Genomic DNA, 18,131 nt, shown 5'->3' with positions numbered 1-18,131 from the left:
AGTAGGTTTTGATACTTGTAACAAATACTCTGTGAACTGTCAAACATTAAATAGTTATGTGTTCTTTGACTGTAAAGGTTTGCCAATTATTGAACAAGATTGATAGAATTCTTGCTTTCTGAATTCATGTTCCAGTAGAACAAAAGAAAGAAACAAAAGCATTTCAGCTTATCATATAAAAATATGATAAAAAATTAATTGTGAGTGAGTGTGTGTGTGAAGAAACTGTAAAAGCAAAGATTCTTTGTGAAGAAACTTTTTGAGCTAAGAACCAGAAATTTGAATGTTGGTCAGAAAGTAGAGAACCAGATATATATATATATATATATATATATATATCTCCAAGAGATGGCGGATTGTGTGGGATCTTGCATACGATCCCATTGACAGGTATGCTAGTTAGCAGCAATAAACCTGGGGTGCAAATATCTCTATGGTAGGGCATACAGTTCTTTGGATATATATCCAGGAGTGAAGTAGCTACATCATATTGCAGTTCTATATTCAGTTGTCTTGAGAAATCTCCAAATAAAATTTCACAATGACTGTACTACTTTGCACCCCCACCAACAGTGAGTAGTGGTTCATTTTTCTCCACATTCTCTCCAACATTTGCTGTCAGAAATGCTGGTAGTCACTCTGACATGGACGAGGTGGTACCTCAAAGTATATTAATTTACATTTCTCTGATGGCTAGCAATATTAAACACTGTTTAAAATAATTATTGGCCATGCCTATTTCTTTTAAAAAGCTGTTTGTTGGGTTAATTTGCCCATTTGCTGATTGGTGGTTTCATTCCCTTGGTATTTAATTTCTGCAATTCTTTGTAAATTCTTGTAATTAGCACCACCTCTGAGGTGTAGCTGGGAAAGATTTCCTCCCATGCTGTGAGCTGTCTGTCAGGTCTGTTGACTGTTTCCTTTGATGTACAGAAACTTTTTGTTTTGCAGTCCCATCTGTTAATACTTCTTGGGTTATTGGTATTCTATTTAAAAACAATCTTGACTGCACTATTTTCTTGAAGGGCATGCTGTGTGTTTTCTTCTAGAAATTTCGGATTTAAGTTAAGCCTTGGATTTATTTTGAACTGATTTTTAAAAAATTATTCAATTTATTTACATTTCAAATATTGTCTCCCTTCCCAGTACCCTCTCCATGAGCCTCCCACCCCATTCCCCCTCTAAGAGAGTGCTCCCCCCACCCACTTCCACTTCACCACTCTAGCATGCCCCATCTCTGGGACATCACGCCTCCACAGGACCAAGCACATCCTACCCCCTCCCTCAGAGGCCAGATAAGGCAGTCCTCTACTGCATATGTAGCCAGTGCCACAAACCAACCCACGTATGCTTCTGTTGGTGGCTTATGAACTGATTTGTTTTACACAAAGTAAGCGATACAAACTAATTTCAGTTTTGATAGGTGGAAATCTTTCCCTCTAGACATTTCAGTTTTTCATAATTCAAATTTTGTTACTTTTCAAAATAATGTTTGAATTTAAGTGGTAAAATTTAAGGTCATGAGATACCAATTAGAAGTCACTATATATTCATATATGTATTGAATTATCACACTGTATCCCAAAAATATATACATAGCATAAAAATATGTCTCTCTATATAAACATTTTTCATAAAATTTGTCATTGCCCTTTAAATTAATAATATTATTTTATGTTTTTGGGTGTTTTACCTGAAATATATGTCTGTGCATCATGTGGGTACCTTGTGCAGTGAAGACTAGAAGGCAGTGTCCTCTCCCCTGGAACTGGAGTTGCAAGCAGTTGTGACCTTACTTGTGGGTACTGGGAATGGAACCGAGGTTCTCTGGAAGATCAACCGATGTTCTTAACTTCCGAGTCATCTGTAGAGTCTCTTTCCATTGCCTTTTTACTTGCTTATTTCTAGCACTAGATTACATCAACTTTGTTATTTTTTTTATTTTTTCTATCTGTGCCTCACATAGGAAGAAACAAGTTAATTTACATAAATTTTGAATTTCATCAGATGTTTCATTAGCCAGCTTCTCTATTCATTTAGAAAAGTAAGTCTGGGCACCGTTTTGATTCATCTCTTTGTTCTTCTACTAAAATTTGTGGGCGCTAGAGAGATGGTTTCCAGAGGACCAAGATTCAATTTGCACCCCGACATGGCAGCTTACCACTGTCTGTAACTCCAGTCCCTGGGAATCTAGTACCTTCACACAGACAAACATGCAGGCAAAACAGCAATGTACACAAAATAAATGAAAATTTGTAGACACTGATTTATATTCCACTCATTCACCACCACAGGCAGTGAACAATTTAAGTATGTTGACACCAGACTCTGACATTTTCTACAAATTTCCACAAGGTGGTGCCCAAATATCTTTTTCAAACAATAAGACTAAGTGACACAGTTGGTCCTGGCTAATTTGTGCTAATATTTGGTATTTCTGATTTTGAGCAATTAACAAAACATGTAATATGTAATTTTAAATAAAAACCTGTATAGTGGACAAAGTTGCATATGTATAGATTTAGAATGTACAGTTCTGAATAATAAATAAAAACCAATTATAGTAAACAAAGTTGCATGTGTATAGTTTCAGAATGTACAGTTCTGAATACAACCAGTGAGTAACTATTATAGCAACTAACTTTAGTATGCAGTTTAATATTATTTTTTTATTTTATTTTATTTTTTTATTTTTTGGTTTTTCGAGACAGGGTTTCTCTGTATAGCCCTGGCTGTCCTGGAACTCACTTTGTAGACCAGGCTGGCCTCGAACTCAGAAATCCGCCTGCCTCTGCCTCCCAAGTGCTGGGATTAAAGGCGTGCGCCACCACGCCTGGCATAGCTTAATATTATTAAAGCTTCCAAAACCCCAATAGTAAAATAATAATTTTCCTCAAATTCATTTTACTGTAAGCAAAAGCTAACTGACAACTAATTTCTCCTCCATGTAGTATTTAAAAAACTTGAAGAAGATTGCACACACTAGCAAGATTTTGCTGAAAGGACCCTGATATAGCTGTCTCTTGCGAGGCTATGCCTGGGCCTAGAAAACACAGAAGTGGATGCTCACAGTCAACTATTGGATGGATCACAGGGCCCCCAATGGAGGAGCTAGAGAAAGCACCCAAGGAGCTAAAGGGGTCTGCAACCCTATAGGTGGAACAACATTATGAACTAACCAGTACCCCGGAGCTCTTGACTCTAGCTGCATATGTATCAAAAGATGGCCTAGTCGGCCATCAGTGGAAAGAGAGGCCCATTGGACTTGTAAACTTTAATACCTCAGTACAGGGGAACGCCAGGGCCAAGAAGTGGGAGGGGGGAGGGCAGTGGGTGGGGAGGGTTTGGGGGACTTTTGGGGTAGCATTGGAAATGTAAATAAAGAAAATACCTAATTAAAAAAACTGGAAGAAGAAAGTTATTATATTGGAAGAATGACATTTTGATAATGACTTAAAATGACTCTATGACCTTACTTTGGGAAACTACTATATAAAACAATATGTGTTATGAACTGACATAGCATGAGACACAGGTGGGGAACAATAAGCTACATAGTGTTCTTAAAATGTTTTTGTCCAGGAATTTTAAAGTTTTTCAAGTTTTAAAAATCTTTAAAAAATCTTCTTTTGAACTTTAAACACACTAACTAGTTTCTTGAATTTACTATATCATATCAGGGCTGAGCCCTGACTTTATTGCTGGCTATATTTTGGTCAGGTATCAGAAACATGGTCTGTCGATAATGTACTTACTGTCAAAGCTCCAGCTAGTAGGTTAAAACTGCCTAATCCTAGGGGAGAAAAATTTTCCATCAATAGAAAGTTCTAAGATGGAGTGTTGATGGTCAAGCATAACATGCTGGAATTTATCCATGATGGTTTTTCCTGAGCCACTTGTCCGAAAGTGAAACTCTTATTTTCCAAATGTAAATTTCTCACTAAGCAGGCTACCCCTTCTCTTGCTCTGCCTTAAGCCTGGGCAGCGTAAAAGTCTATAAGCCTTGGAGGTATTTAGGAAGAGGGAGGGATAGAGGGAGGGATAGCTGCATAAAGAGCTGAGATTTATTTTCTCTCTGATTTTGGCTTAACTCCTTCTGTGGCCGTTAACATTATTCCCTATTTTACCAACCTTGAAATGGAAAAAAAAAATTAAGTGTGGTCTGTCTTTACATTCTACTTTGAGGTTTGATACTGTTATTTGCCCTCCATATATATATATATATATAAAGAGTTTAAATGCCCTGTACTGATAAATTAAAGAATTCATCAATGTATAATACAAACAACACTAATACAGGAAAGTAAAATCTGATTGAAAACTAGCTTATATTTAATTTTCTCCATCAAAAGCAGGATTTAGGGCTGAGGCTAGAATTTGCAAGATAAGTGTGAGGTACTGAGTTCAGATCCCCAGAAACTGCAGTCAGTGGTAGAAGGGGAAAACAAGTACCCAAGCTACTCCTTACATCTACGTCTGTAGTGTGGTGTACATTCACACACATGGACACTGTTAGCATTCCTTAGGCTCTGCCTCACAGTTACCTGGCAATGGCCAGGTATGTCTGACTCACTACAAAAGGGGCTGCTTGCTCACTCTCTTATTCTTTTACTCTCCTACTCTCTTCCCTCTCTGTCCCCTCGCTCCCCATTCCCCTCCCTCCTCTCTTTCCATGTGCTCCTGACTTCCCCCTCCCCTCCTCTCCCCTCCCCTCCGCTTCCCTCTCCTCTGCTTCCCTCTCCTCTCCTGCCTGTCTCTACTTCCCACTCTTCCTTTCTGTCTCTACTCCCTCCTCAACTCCCCTCCCCATGGCCTAAATAAACTCTACGCCATCTATCCTATGGCTGGTACCTCAGGGCGGGGGGGGGGGGGGGAATGTCTCAGCATGTTCCCGAAGAGGAACCCCCTTCCACCTCACCATACCTCTATACCTAATATATCTTTGTTTTCTTTCTTTCTCTCTCTCTCCCTCCCTCTCCCCCTCTCTTTCTTATAAAATACAATAGACACAGCACCCACACATTCATTTCATATATGTTCATATGCACAAAGTTAGTATGTTTTGTTTTGTTTTGTTTTTGTTTTTTGAGACAGGGTTTCTCTGTGTAGCCCTGGCTGTCCTGGAACTCACTTTGTAGACCAGGCTGGCCTCGAACTCAGAAATCTGCCTGCCTCTGCCTCCCAAGTGCTGGGATTAAAGGCGTGTACCATCACTGCCTGGCTTAGTAATTTTTTTAAAAGCAGGAACCAATCCTTGTTATGAACAGATGTGGTCTTCTCTCAGTGAGTGTTGGAAGACAAAGTTAGGAGTTCTGTCCATTGAGTGAAGGGAACCATCGAGTTAAAACTGATCTTTCAAACCTAAGATTTATCCAAATTCCTCTTTTTGGTATTTATTAGAAAGAAGATTTGTCCATTTTTTCTAGATAACATTTTTCCTAGTAGTGGGCTTTGATAAGGAAGAAACAACATGGAAGAGGGGACCATAAAAAGGACATTTTAGTAGTCACAACATTGTGGTGGGAATTACTCAAGCTGGGAACCAAATTTCAGAAGATGAAGGAAGGTGTAGTGGGGGTAATTATGTAAGAAAACAATCACTATGTATCTAAGTTATTCTTAAAAGAAAGTTTCTTAAAAAATAATAGCAATAACAAAAGAGGAAGTAGAGGGCAAGTGTGGAGAGCTGTGCCATTACAAGATGGCTTCCACAGTGCCTAACTGGTAAACAAGCAATGTGCGCAAGTGCAAGAGTAAATTCGTGCCAACTCACTGCCCATCTCGGGGCGTAGCAGTGGGGTGATGAGTGAGCAGCTAATCAGGAGTTGACACGTCACACAGAGGGGTATTTAAGCAGCACCATTTACCGGGTTCGGGGTCTTCCTGATAAGTAAGCAATAAAGCTTTGCCGTAGAAGGACCTGGTTGTCCGAGTGTGTTTTGCTGGCGAAACATTACAAGGACAGGCAAGGAAAAAGGTTAAGTCATTCAGAATTTAGTGACGAAGCTGTTCACTGTTTCAGACTTAGGCAATGCCCCATTTCCCAAGTTGAAGGATTTAAATTTTTCTCTTTGCTGATGAATAGGACCAATCCTTTCTTGATGTTCCTCCGTTTACTGCAGAAGGGCACAAGACAACGCCCAAGCCATATTCTTGGGTCCAAGAAGCATAGTGAGTTCTGGAAGCTTCAGACCTTTAGAGCAGTTCTTAGAAGTTTGGCCGCACCAAGTTTTCTACTGGGAAAAAAATTAACATGGAACTTCTAATAGTTTTTCTAAAATGTTTAGGGAGATCACTGCCTTTTCCCTTTTCAGTCACAGCCTCTGGTTTATTTGACACTGGATCAGCAGCGTGGTGGGTGGATCAAACTGAGAGGAACTTGGACAACACCATGCCATGCCTTATTCTTGACCCAGGCATATTCTTTGGATACAACTTTCAGCTGATTTGTGACCAGCTTTTAAAAATGGTTTTATGAATTTTCTGGAGTCTGTAAGGCAACAGCATTGTAATTTCCTGTGAATTGTAACGTCCCATGCCTTATCTCATGTATGCCATGTGAGTGTGAAAAATGTGGCTAACCTCCCAAGAAAAGAAAGCAAATATCTGGTTTTGACTATAGATTTCACTGTTACTTGAAAACCTCAGGGAATTTCTTGAAAAGCTACTTTGTGAGGGGGTGATGAAGAAATCATTCACATTCACGTGGAACTTTCATTTGATAAGATAGTTGTTAGAAGTAAGGCTCAGAGGATCTTTAATTATGTGATATATATATATATATATATATATATATGTATATATACATGGTATATGAATGTGTGTATGTGTCTATGGTGTATGCACATATATGTGTGTATGATATGTGTAGTATTGCTTGTATATGTATGTATGTTTGTATTGTGTATATGTGTATGACAGAGGGGAACAGTGTATGAGTGGTGAATGAGCCATCACATGAGTGTGAAGTCCAGAATAGGATGTTAGATGTCTTGCTCTGTCACTCTTCTGAGTCAGGGTTTCTCATTGAACCTGGAGCTGGCTTGAAAGCCAATAAGACCCAGTGACCCTCTGTCTCTGCTCCTCAATGTGTTGGGATTACATGGTTGACTTTGATACATGGGTGCTGGGAATTTGCAAGAAGGTCTTTCTGCTTGTGCAACAAATACTTTCATCTATTGAGTCTTCTCCCCGCCCACTGTTCTAACATTCTCTAAGTTTAGGATGACAGTAGAAATGCTACCAAATGACACTTTTTATGGTCTCAGTGTCTGCAAAACCTGGAATTTTATTTTATTTTATTTTATTTTTCTTGCATGTGCATGTACGTACACATTCACATGTGTGTGCATGTAGCCATGCATGTGGAGGCCAAGTCTCGCTGTTGTATGCCTTTCTCAACTGCATTCTTTTTTAGTTTTTGAAGTAAGGACTCTCTCTAAACCTGAAGCTCACCGTTTGGCTAGATTACCCGGCTATTGTGTCCTAGGAATCCTCCTGTATCTACCAGTCCTGCACTGATAGTGTAGACATGTCCTTTGTAGAGACTCTGGGGATGCAATTCAGATTCACACACTCTGTACTCACTCAGCCACCTCTTCAAATGTCCTTTTACTTTTACTTTTGAAAGCCTTCTTTCCTGTTCATCTTAAATTATTTTTTAACCAAGAAATAATTGTAGTGTCACATGCAATTCTAAATTAACAACAAGAACAACAACAATACTGTATCGCCATGCAGTCTGTTCTTAACTCAACATCCCCCAGTTGGCAGCATCCTGAATGGCAATGGCATTGATAGTCATGATGCAGTCATTCTGTCACCACAAAAATTACTCTTGCTGTCATTTATAAATATGTGAACTTTCTTACCTCTACCCATAAAGGCTCTTGAGAATCTCTGCTCAACACTACTTTACTGTTGCAGGATATTTGATCCCATTGTGAGCCCTGAGATTGTGTGCTTTACTGAAAAACCTGTTTCTGCTTGTGTAGCACAGCCTTAGCCCACATCTTTAATTCCTGTGGCTGAAATACAGAAACACCCTTAGTACACATCTTTAATCCCAAACAATAAAGGTAAAGTTAGTTAGTAGAAGGAAGAACCCATGTTGAAAAGTGAAGTCTAAGTGGCAGACAGAGTAACAAATCAGAGAAAGACTTGACAGGATAGGATATGACCAACTCTCAGAAGAAACAAGAGAAAAGGGAAGCTACTTAAGAGAGAGCATTGTAGAAACCAGAGGGGGAAGTTTTACAAGGACAGTTGTTCAAAGACAGAGAGAAAACAAGCTAGACACAGGTGAAGACAGAGCAAGCCAGAGAATGAGGAGACAGAAGATTAGAACAGATTGCCAGAGTTAGTATGAGGCCAAGCAGGACAACTCAGAAGAAACCGAAAGAAGCCAGATTGAATCAGTCAGCTTAGAGAAGAGTTCTGAGTCAGATGAGCTGAGATGAACCAGCCAGCCAGAGTTCAGAAAGATCAAGAAAGGGTGAGCTCATTCAACAGTCAGTCCCAGAGAATGAAAACATTCTAGGCCTAGATAAGATGGCACACAGGCCAGAAGCCTCCAGGACTAGACCTAAGCTAGCAGATAGAAGCAGTGAGCCTCGGAGACAGGCACATCAGGAGGATAAAAGATACTCAATCACTCTCCACTTCCATGACGTTCATGCCTGTGGAGTGCAGATGGTGACATGTATGTGAAACACTCAGTACTTTGACTGACACATGCTTGCTGATCTCGAGAGGTTCTTATTGTTATATTGTTATTGCATCAATATTGTTAAAATGTCAGCCATCCTAAAAAATGGTAACCATAGGATCTAAAATATGGCTCAGAGGTAAAATCTCACAAAGTGGCCTAAGCTCGACAGCCTGGGTTTTATCCCTAGTAGCTGTGAAAAGATAGAAGGAGAGAACCAATCCTATGAAGTTATTTTCTGACTTCTTAATATATACCGTGGCATGCACAAACCCCATCACATGTAGACCCACATAGAATAATTAATGAAATTAGTAAGAAAACTATTTTAAATAATTTTAACAACACATATATCTCCTTCTTCAATAATCACGCTGTTATGGATCTCAGAGGAAGCCTAGTCATTTGTAGAGCAGTAAGGTCCTTTCACCATAGACTGAATGCATAAGTTAGAAAATAAGAATAAAAGACAAAGGGCCAGCTGCGAAGACCCCCTTCTGGGATAGACATCTCAAAATATCAACCACTGTAAATAAAGCAAATAAAACTATAAATAATGACAAATCCAAGTTCTTTTCCAGTCACTTAAAAAGGCCATTGACTTGAAGGCAAGTGTTTAGGCAAGGAAAAAGTTCTATTAGGAAATCCAGCATTCCAAAGATAGGGGCTCTCACTAGCAAAAATCCATTTTGCTTAGTACCTGAAGGTGAAAGGCTCAGGTAGGAATTTTAGGGAGGTTTGTCAGATAGGTAGATACCAAGACAGTTACAAACTTAAGTGGGCTGCTTTTCCTAAAGTACAAACTGCTATATCCTGGCAAGGTCACTAGATGTCCTGACTTCCTTCCTTCCTTCCTTCCTTCCTTCCTTCCTTCCTTCCTTCCTTTCTTTCTTTCTTTCTTTCTTTCTTTCTTTCTTTCTTTCTTTCTTTCTTTCTTTCTTTTCTTTCTTGTTATTTTGTTTATTTATGTTTCAAATGTTATCCCTTTTCCCGGTTTCAATTCTGAAAACCCACCACTCTACCACCCCTCTCCCTGCTTCCACTAGGGTGCTCCCCCATCCACCCACTCCCTCCCACAGCTCTATCATTCCCCTACCCTGGGACATCAAGCCTTCACAAGACCCAGGGCTTCTCTTCTGATCAATGCCAGACAAGGTCATTCTCTGCTACACATGCAGCTGGAGCCATGGGTCCTTCTTGTGTACTCTTTCATTGTTGGTTTAGTCTCTGGGAGCTCTGGGGGGGGGGTGTCTACTTGGTTGATATTGTTGTTCTGGCTTGTTGGTTAAGAGCACTGACTGCTCTTCCAGAGGTCCTGAGTTCAATTCCCAGCAACCACATGGTGGCTCACAACCATCTGTAATGGGATCTGAAGCCTTCTTCTGGTGTGCCTGGCTTCTTTAAATGTAAGAATAAGGTAATTATTAGAAAGTCTTGTGCTGGCTGGGCATGGTGGTATACACCTTTTCATTCAAGGCTGGCTTCAACCTCAGAGATCCATCTGCCTCTGCCTCGAAAGTGCTGGGATCAAAGTTGTGCACCCTCAGATTCTAAAAGGTATCTTTAATCTGAGAACAGGAAAAAATGGTCCCCTGGGGAGGGGGAAAGACAACTGTCACTCGAAAAGATAGTGAAGTGCAACTTTTCATAGAACAGTTGCAACCTGCCAGATGGCTCCAGTCAGTGGTGACACCTCTAGCACTTTCAGTCAGTGGGAGAGTCTGTCATCTCCAAAGTTAGTGATTTTTAAAATCAGCTAAAAGCAGCAGAGTTGGAGAACTTATTTAGGTTTTCACCCAGTTACAGTTACAGTTAGAAAACATCATAACACATGCAGCCCTGCCTCATTGATACACGGGAGAGCAAGGCTCTCATAGAGGTTAGGGGCAGAGTCAGAATTCAAGTAAAACTAAATATTACCTAAACGTTCTTGTATAAAATTTTTTTCAAGAATCAGAAAGTAGAAAGACTTGAATGACTAATAGCTACATGCTCATTATTCAACTTCAGAAATTATTAATCTGCTCATTTTCTTAAAAAGATTTTGAATCTGAGTCTGCTGTCATTTATATGACTCCAGAGTGTTTGCTATTCTAAAGGGTGTCTCAGAGAACAAACCCTAGCAAAGAGAAAGACAGGAATCAAACCAAGGATATAGTGTAAGAAACACAGGCAGATGGTCGATCGACACTTACAATGTAAAAAATTTGCTCACTTTCTCTTTTCTTTATTTCTTTTTTTCTTTTTCGGAACAGTAGCCTGGAGAACACAGACTTAGTCTAAAGGGACGCTGTTCCTTTAAGTTGCTTACTGATCCCACCCAGATCTTGCACCTTGGCCAAATGCCTGACCACTCTAGTAAACAAGAATAAGAGATTGAAAAAAAAATCAAAAGCAAAGACAATTATTTCCCAGAGTACCAAACAATATCAAATAGCTAACTCTACTTAGCAATAGTCCTTGCTGTGGACATCTGCTACACTGTTCTCTTTCCTGTCTGACAGACTTCCTAAGGTAAGACAGAGCTGCTTGGTTTTAATCCTTAAACTCCATCTAGGAACTGTGCAAGGATAAACGGCTGATGATCTTGTCATGTGAAGAAAACTTATTGAAAACTTTGCCCTCTGCTGTGACTCAAAACCAATTGTTAGACAAACATGAATACTGGCTAAGTATGTAAACTTAAGACTAAATATTAAAGATACTTAATTTTTCCTTTTGCAAATTTTATTCTAAATTTACAATCTACTAAACTGTAGCACAATAATGTTAATATCTTTGGCGGGAACTTTTTAAAAATTTGAAATGGATTTCTACAATTCAGAATTCATTTTAGGATATTTTAGCATTTGACTAATTTAGAAATTTGAATAAAAATTATCCAATCATTTTGTCTTCATGTAGAAACCAGGAAAATGCAAATACTGAGGTAAAATTATTAAAATCTACTAAAATTTGTTTTATTTCTGAAAAATTATACAATATAGTCTCTTGAATGTATTGACCCTGTTAATTGACTTGAAATAAGTTTTAGGTAAAATTTCAAAATACAGCATTTGTCAAAAGAGCTGCATTTTAAATAAAATTTAGCCATAGCCATATTGACATTGAGGTTTTAATTTCTGTCATTTAACTAACTGTACTCTCTATCTCTTTTAATCATTTGTACATCTTTCTAAAAGATAAGAACTATTAAGAACTCAGGCAATAGGATGCTCTGAAAGTGGTTAGAAGTGGGTGACCTCTCACAGTGTCTAACAGAGTCAGGGAGGTCGGGGAGATAAGAGAATGGAAAAGCTAGAGAAAGAAAAATAAAGCCAAGAGGATTCCCTGCGGACCCCACAGGAAAGCAAAAAAGTTTGTGTCAGGTGCCTAACCAACAGCCTCAGAAGAAACCATAACACAGAGATATTATGGTTATTGTCATGCTTGAGTGGTGTCAGTGGCTATTAGACACATGAGGATTAAGTTCTATGGTCCGGAATGCCTGAGATGTTTCTCCTGGTATGGGTGCAAGAAAGAAAACCCCTGTATAACATTAATGATTTGTTTTTCCCTCTGAAAATGCAGTAGCAGCTGTGTGTGTCTACACAACTTTATCTTTTCACTAAGCTTCAGAATCAAAGAAGCAGCTCTTTCATGTTCACCTTGGCTAAAACAGGGGTGCCATTTCTATGTTCTATTTCCTTAGCCCAGTTCTAGTGGGGTTTAGTTTGTGTTTTTGCTTTGACTACCCACTGCCTTCAGATCTTAGTATAGCTGGTCGAGAGCTTGGTTGACATTTAGACAATTGCTCTCAGCACATGCGCCAACACAGGTGCTTCACACAGAAGTGAAGTTCTGTTAATAAGCTTCCTGCTGCCTGCTATTTGAGGAAGAAACAGTGGCCTGAAGCCAGCAGTAGCGTTATCTCCAGCCAAACAGTTTTGCTTCTTTGTGGGATTTAATCCATCTGCCTGTCTGAAAGAAGTCCGTCTCCCAGCTCACCCATCACTGCCGTTGCATGTATTATTCCCACCCTGGATTGAAGAGTCTGGAAAAATCATGGTCGTGAATTTCCAGTTCACATTTTCTGAAGGCAAGGTGCCAAAAGGAGGAAAATGTGATTCCTTTTCCAGACCTTGTGGAGTTAATGCAGCCGAAGGAGGCAAGCACTCGGAAACCACGCCGATTGTCAATTCTAAATAAACCTTTTGTTCCTGTTCCCTTGGGTATCCTGAGCTAGCAACATATCAGTCTCCTTTTGTCAGGAAATTCTGTGGATTTAAACATCACTGTGTGTGCAGCTGGGCATATTGAACTGATACAGATGACTGAGAATTTTAATAGAGAATTAGAGTTTTCATTGTTTACATAGAAAAAAATAGTTGGGTTAAAGGGGTAGGCCTCTGACTTCAGATCTTTCCCCATTTTGCTTGGAAGTCTCTTTTAAGCAAACCTAGTGGGTTTTGTAGTCAAATTAATTTTTATTCATTAGATATGCAGTTCCACTGTGGAACCTGATGAAGATAAACTTTCCAAAGCAAGAGAAAAGAGAAAAGAGAAAAGAGAAGAGAGAAAAGAGAAGAGAAAAGAGAAAGGAGAAAAGAGAAAAGAGAAAAGAGAAAAGAGAAAAGAGGAGAGAGAAAAGAGAAAAGAGAAAAGAGAAGAGAAAAGAGAAAGGAGAAAAGAGAAAAGAGAAAAGAAAAGAGAAAGGAGCTATGGAAAGCTGAGGAAGAATTTTATTCTAACTTGACTTGATTCACTGACGCTGTGTGCACATCACAGCAAGACTGAAAACGTAGTGGTTCTGTGTGACCCAAAGAGTTGGCTTTGCTAAGCATCAGTTATAGTAAAAATGAATATAACAAACATGCAGTCACCTGAATTCACTCTGAGCGATCTGGAAATGATAAAGCAGATACTGGGATGGAAGCATAGTCCCAGAACAGTGTGGGACTGAGAAACTGATCAATGGCATTCCCTATTCCAAGCTCTCTGTAATATAGGAAGAAAGTAGTGCTGCTTAAATACAATGACTTCGATAGAAGTGAATGCTTACCAAGAAATGTCTGGTCATGGTACCATGACTTGCTTAGCTTAGAAACTTTAAAAATCTCAGTGTGAGTGTTTTACTTGAAATGTGAATGTGTGTGTGTGAGTGTATGTGTGTTTGTTTGTGTTTGAGTGAGTCAGTGTGTGTGTGTGTGTGTGTGTGTGTGTAAAGTTCAGAGGATAGCTTTCTGAAATTAGCTCTCTCCTTACTCTGTGTGTTTGAGTGAGTCATGGTGTGTATATGTGTATGTGTGTATGTGTGTGTGTGTGTGTGTGTGTGTGTATGTGTGTTTGTGTTTGAGTGAGTCAGTGTGTGTGTATATATATGTGTGTGTGTGTATATATGTGTGTGTGTATATATGTGTGTGTGTATATGTGTGTGTGTGTATGTGTATATGTGTGTGTGTGTGTATGTGTGTGTGTATGTGTGTGTGTGTGTGTGTGTGTGTGTGTGTATGTGTGTGTGTGTGTGTGTGTGTGTGTGTGTGTGTGTGTGTGTGTAAAGATCAGAGGATAGTTTTCTGAAGTTCTCTTCTTATACTACGTGGGTCCTAGAGAATCAAAGTCAGGTCATCATGATTGGTGTCAAGTTCCTTAACTTACCATGTTGTTGGCCCAAATCACAGCCTTTGACTCTACAGGCTTGAGACTATTTATTTATGTTTAATTAGTTAATTAATTAATTTATTCTCTCTCTCTCTCTCTCTCTCTCTCTCTCTCTCTCTCTCTCGCCTGACAGGTAACTTGTGTATATTTTATGACTTCCAGCTGGTGTTTTTATGGGAGTCTAGAGTGTACAAATGAGTCTCGGTTTTTTGTGCCTTCTTTTGGGTTCTTTTTTCATCACATTACAATTCCTTAGAAACCTGTTTGTTTTCTTGTTCTTTTCTTTCTTTTTTTAAAGACTTATTTATTTAGACTGTCACTCTCTTTAGACCTACCAGAAGAGGGCATTGGATCCCACTACAGATGGTTGTGAAATGCCATGTGGTTGATGAGAATTAACTCAGGACCTCTGGAAGAGCAGTCAGTGCCCTTAAGCTCTGAGTCATCTCTTCAGCCCACCTTCTTGTTTTCTAATGAGAGACAGGAAGGGGATGGATCTGGGTGGGAAGGGAGATGGGGAAGGACTGGGAGGAATAGAGGGAGGAGAAACCGTAATCAAGAAATGAGGAAAATTATTTTCAATAAAAGAGAAAAGGTAAATATTACCTTTTATGGAAGTATTTATAACTGAATTTTCCATTTCAAGGTGTTACCAGGCAGATGAATTTTTACCATCTACCATAATGAGGAGAAGAGACGTTGCCTTCTGTCTTCTGCTTTTGCCAGCTTTTATGACTCAAGCAGTGTATGGACAAAGAAAGAAAGGACCAAAGCCAAACACACTTGCAAGGAAAAATGACTTCCAGGGTAAAAAAAAAGAAAGCATTTTTTTTTAAAGTTTTAGTTTTAGCCTGTGAAATCACTAACATAAGATTTTAAAATAGTGTTTGGTTTAAATAGCAAATCATGTGTAGTATACATGTAATATTCTGCTTGATAAACTTATACCACTGTAGTAATAAGCCCTAAGTATCTAGATTTTAGAGATTTAGAACACTTTGTTTCATTTTAACTTCAATTGTAAATCAGAACACTTAAATGACATATTTAAGGCCAGAGACAAGTCAGCTATTAAGAAACCGATCTAGAATTCATTTTCAACTTTGAAAAGTTTCTTTTCCTGTTCTATTCCTATGATGAATGCAGACACATTTTCTCATTTGGTTTCAAGGTACTAATATGATGTAACCCAACTGTTAGACAGACATTTTTTTGATTTACCTTTTGACGCCTTTTCCTAGTATTTAATTTTAAAAATATGCTGCACTTTCTTTTTTTAATGCTTTAAGTGGTATAACCTTTGTGTTCTCTTTCAGATGCCATTTGCTTCATAGATGTTGTCTTTATCTTGGACAGCTCAGAAAGCTCCAAAATTGTACTCTTTGATAATCAGAAAGATTTTGTGGACAGCTTGAGTGAGAAGATTTTCCAGTTGACTCCTGGCCGTTCATTAAAATATGACATCAAGCTGGCAGCCCTTCAGTTTAGCAGCTCGGTCCAGATTGATCCACCCTTGTCTTCTTGGAAGGATCTCCGGACATTTAAGCAGCGGGTCAAGTCTCTGAATTTAATTGGGCAAGGTACCTTTTCTTATTATGCCATCTCCAATGCCACAAGGCTACTTAAAAGAGAAGGGCGTAAAGATGGCGTGAAGGTGGCTTTGCTGATGACTGATGGCATCGATCATCCCAAGAGCCCAGATGTCCAAAGTATTTCTGAAGATGCTAGAATTTTGGGAATATCATTTATCACCGTTGGACTTTCCACTGTGGTCAATGAAGCCAAACTTCGTTTGATATCTGGGGATCCTTCCAATGAACCCGTTCTACTATTGAGTGACCCAACACTTGTAGACAGAATTCAGGAACGCCTGGTAGGTACCTAGAGGGATATATATATATATATATCCTTGCTGTATAGTCATATTGCAGTTATTTAACAGTAGATACAAAACATTGACAACGTAGGATTCTCATTGGATACAGAACATGAAACTTTCTGGATTTTCTTTCCACTACCTTGACAATCTACTGGGAATATCAGAAGTTTGTTCCCTGAAGCTACATCCCTAACTTTGTCATACCCTGACGATTTGGGAATGATTGCTTTTGAAGCATACACCATAGTCTACTGTTTACTTATCCTAAAATCCCATACATTGTTGACTTACACTCCTCGGTTATCAGTCTGTGGTCGGCCTTATTTGTTTTAACTTCGTCCTTCCTTATCTCCCATTTGCATGATTATCTTTGACCATTTTACCTATTTCCATGTCATAATACTTTAAAATTCAGACTTGCAATTTAAATGTGTTTCTGTCTTTATTTCTTATACATTACAAGCCTGTCTATATTACTTTTACTATTGCTTGACAAAGCAATCTAAGAAAGGAAGAAACTATTTTGGTTAACTAATTGAGGGTAATCCTTAATAGGATTGAGCCAATTTAGACTGGAGTCAGAAATCATTGCCTAGCCCATTGTTCCCAGGTGAGTCTCATTGAGAGCAGACATTTCACATGAAATTTAAGGTGCTAGCCCTGCAGTCTCTAGCCCTGCCTGTGCCCTTGGCTCCAGGCATCACTCCTCTCAGCTGTCCATCATGGTAGCTTGTCATTGCTTCCCCCTCTTCATCTCTAGTGTGAGAAGGGCTGACTCCAGAAGGCACAGAGCAGACAGCTCCTTGTTTGGCCAGATGTTCAGGCGCAGGATGTTGCTACTTCCTCTAGATACATCCTTGCTGAGATTCCTGCCCAGCTGAGGAGAGGAGCTTTTGGCAGTGGATTCGGGCTAGGACTGTTTCTAGGGAAACAGAAGATGACCAATGAGATTCCACTTCCTTAGCACCCTGTGACTTCAGCTTGTTTGCTCAGATGTCACTTCTGGGAATAACCCTTCCTTGACAGGGAGATACTGCTTTCCAGATGCATTCCAGGTCCAGAGTACTAGTCAGCTTTTGAAAGAAAAGCACACCAACATTCATTGTCCCTCTCTATAAAGCAGGACCGGAATTTTTTTTTTTTAAACCAGATCCTTGAGAAAATTCCTCATTTAATTACATTCTTAGCTGACATTTTAACTTTTTTATATTTAAATTCTTATGTGGTTAGGCTTTTAAAAAAATGTAGGCATGATTTCAGAATAGAAATGCGTTAAAGCACACAATTCCATGGGTTTTGACAGGTACACACAGTCATGTAACCACCAACATGATTATAATGTAGACATTTCCATCACTTAGAAATGCCTACTCAAACTTCCTTGTGATCCCTCTCCCCCTCTCCCCAGCCCTAGAGCTCCTGACCTGACTTTCACCACTCAGGATGAGTAAACACTTCACACCATTCTACAGAAATAAACCCATATTGTATGTACCCATCAGTGTTTGGCTCCTTATACTGAAAGTACTAATTTTGAAATGAATTTAGGTTCTTTTGCGGAGGTCAGCAGCCTACTCATTTTTATTGCAATGCTCAGTTTAGTTGGCTTTACTGGACACAATTGTCCAGAATAAATAGATGTTTTTTCAGGAACCAAGCTGAATAAAGACAAATCCCTTAGCATCTTTCATAGGAAGTATCATGTAAGAGCCTCTAAGAGGAAACCTTTCAGCTCTAAAATACCAAACAGGATGCAGTGATTCCTATTGAAGGGAATGTGCAGAGTATCTTATTGTTAAGTTTATTGTAATTTACATGTGAAACAAATTCAGTCTAATGTTCTAGATGCATCACTTAGTCCTTAAGAAGAATAAGACAGTATAAAAGTTAATATTTAAAAATCTG

General features: G+C 39.1%; 1 protein-coding gene across 4 annotated transcripts in view; it reads left to right on the top strand.

Annotated features, from left to right (window-relative positions):
* The window catches only part of Col28a1 (collagen, type XXVIII, alpha 1), a 196,610-nt gene that overhangs the window by 2,324 nt on the left and 176,155 nt on the right, over nucleotides 1-18,131 (top strand). For 2 of the 4 annotated variants that reach the window (XM_017321502.1, NM_001037865.1), the window contains 2 exons: nucleotides 14,994-15,154; nucleotides 15,664-16,220. In XM_017321502.1, coding sequence (XP_017176991.1) covers nucleotides 15,031-15,154; nucleotides 15,664-16,220 — 681 coding nt within the window. In that variant the 5' untranslated portion in view covers nucleotides 14,994-15,030. Of the gene's footprint in view, nucleotides 1-11,075; nucleotides 11,222-13,574; nucleotides 13,810-14,993; nucleotides 15,155-15,663; nucleotides 16,221-18,131 lie in introns of those variants that run through there. The other 2 variants (XM_006505031.2, XM_006505032.4) reach the window with 2 other exon arrangements.

This window comes from Mus musculus, chromosome 6 (assembly GCF_000001635.26).
Source record: "Mus musculus strain C57BL/6J chromosome 6, GRCm38.p6 C57BL/6J".
Taxonomy (NCBI): domain Eukaryota; kingdom Metazoa; phylum Chordata; class Mammalia; order Rodentia; family Muridae; genus Mus; species Mus musculus.
This window is presented reverse-complemented; position numbering and strand designations above follow the sequence as displayed.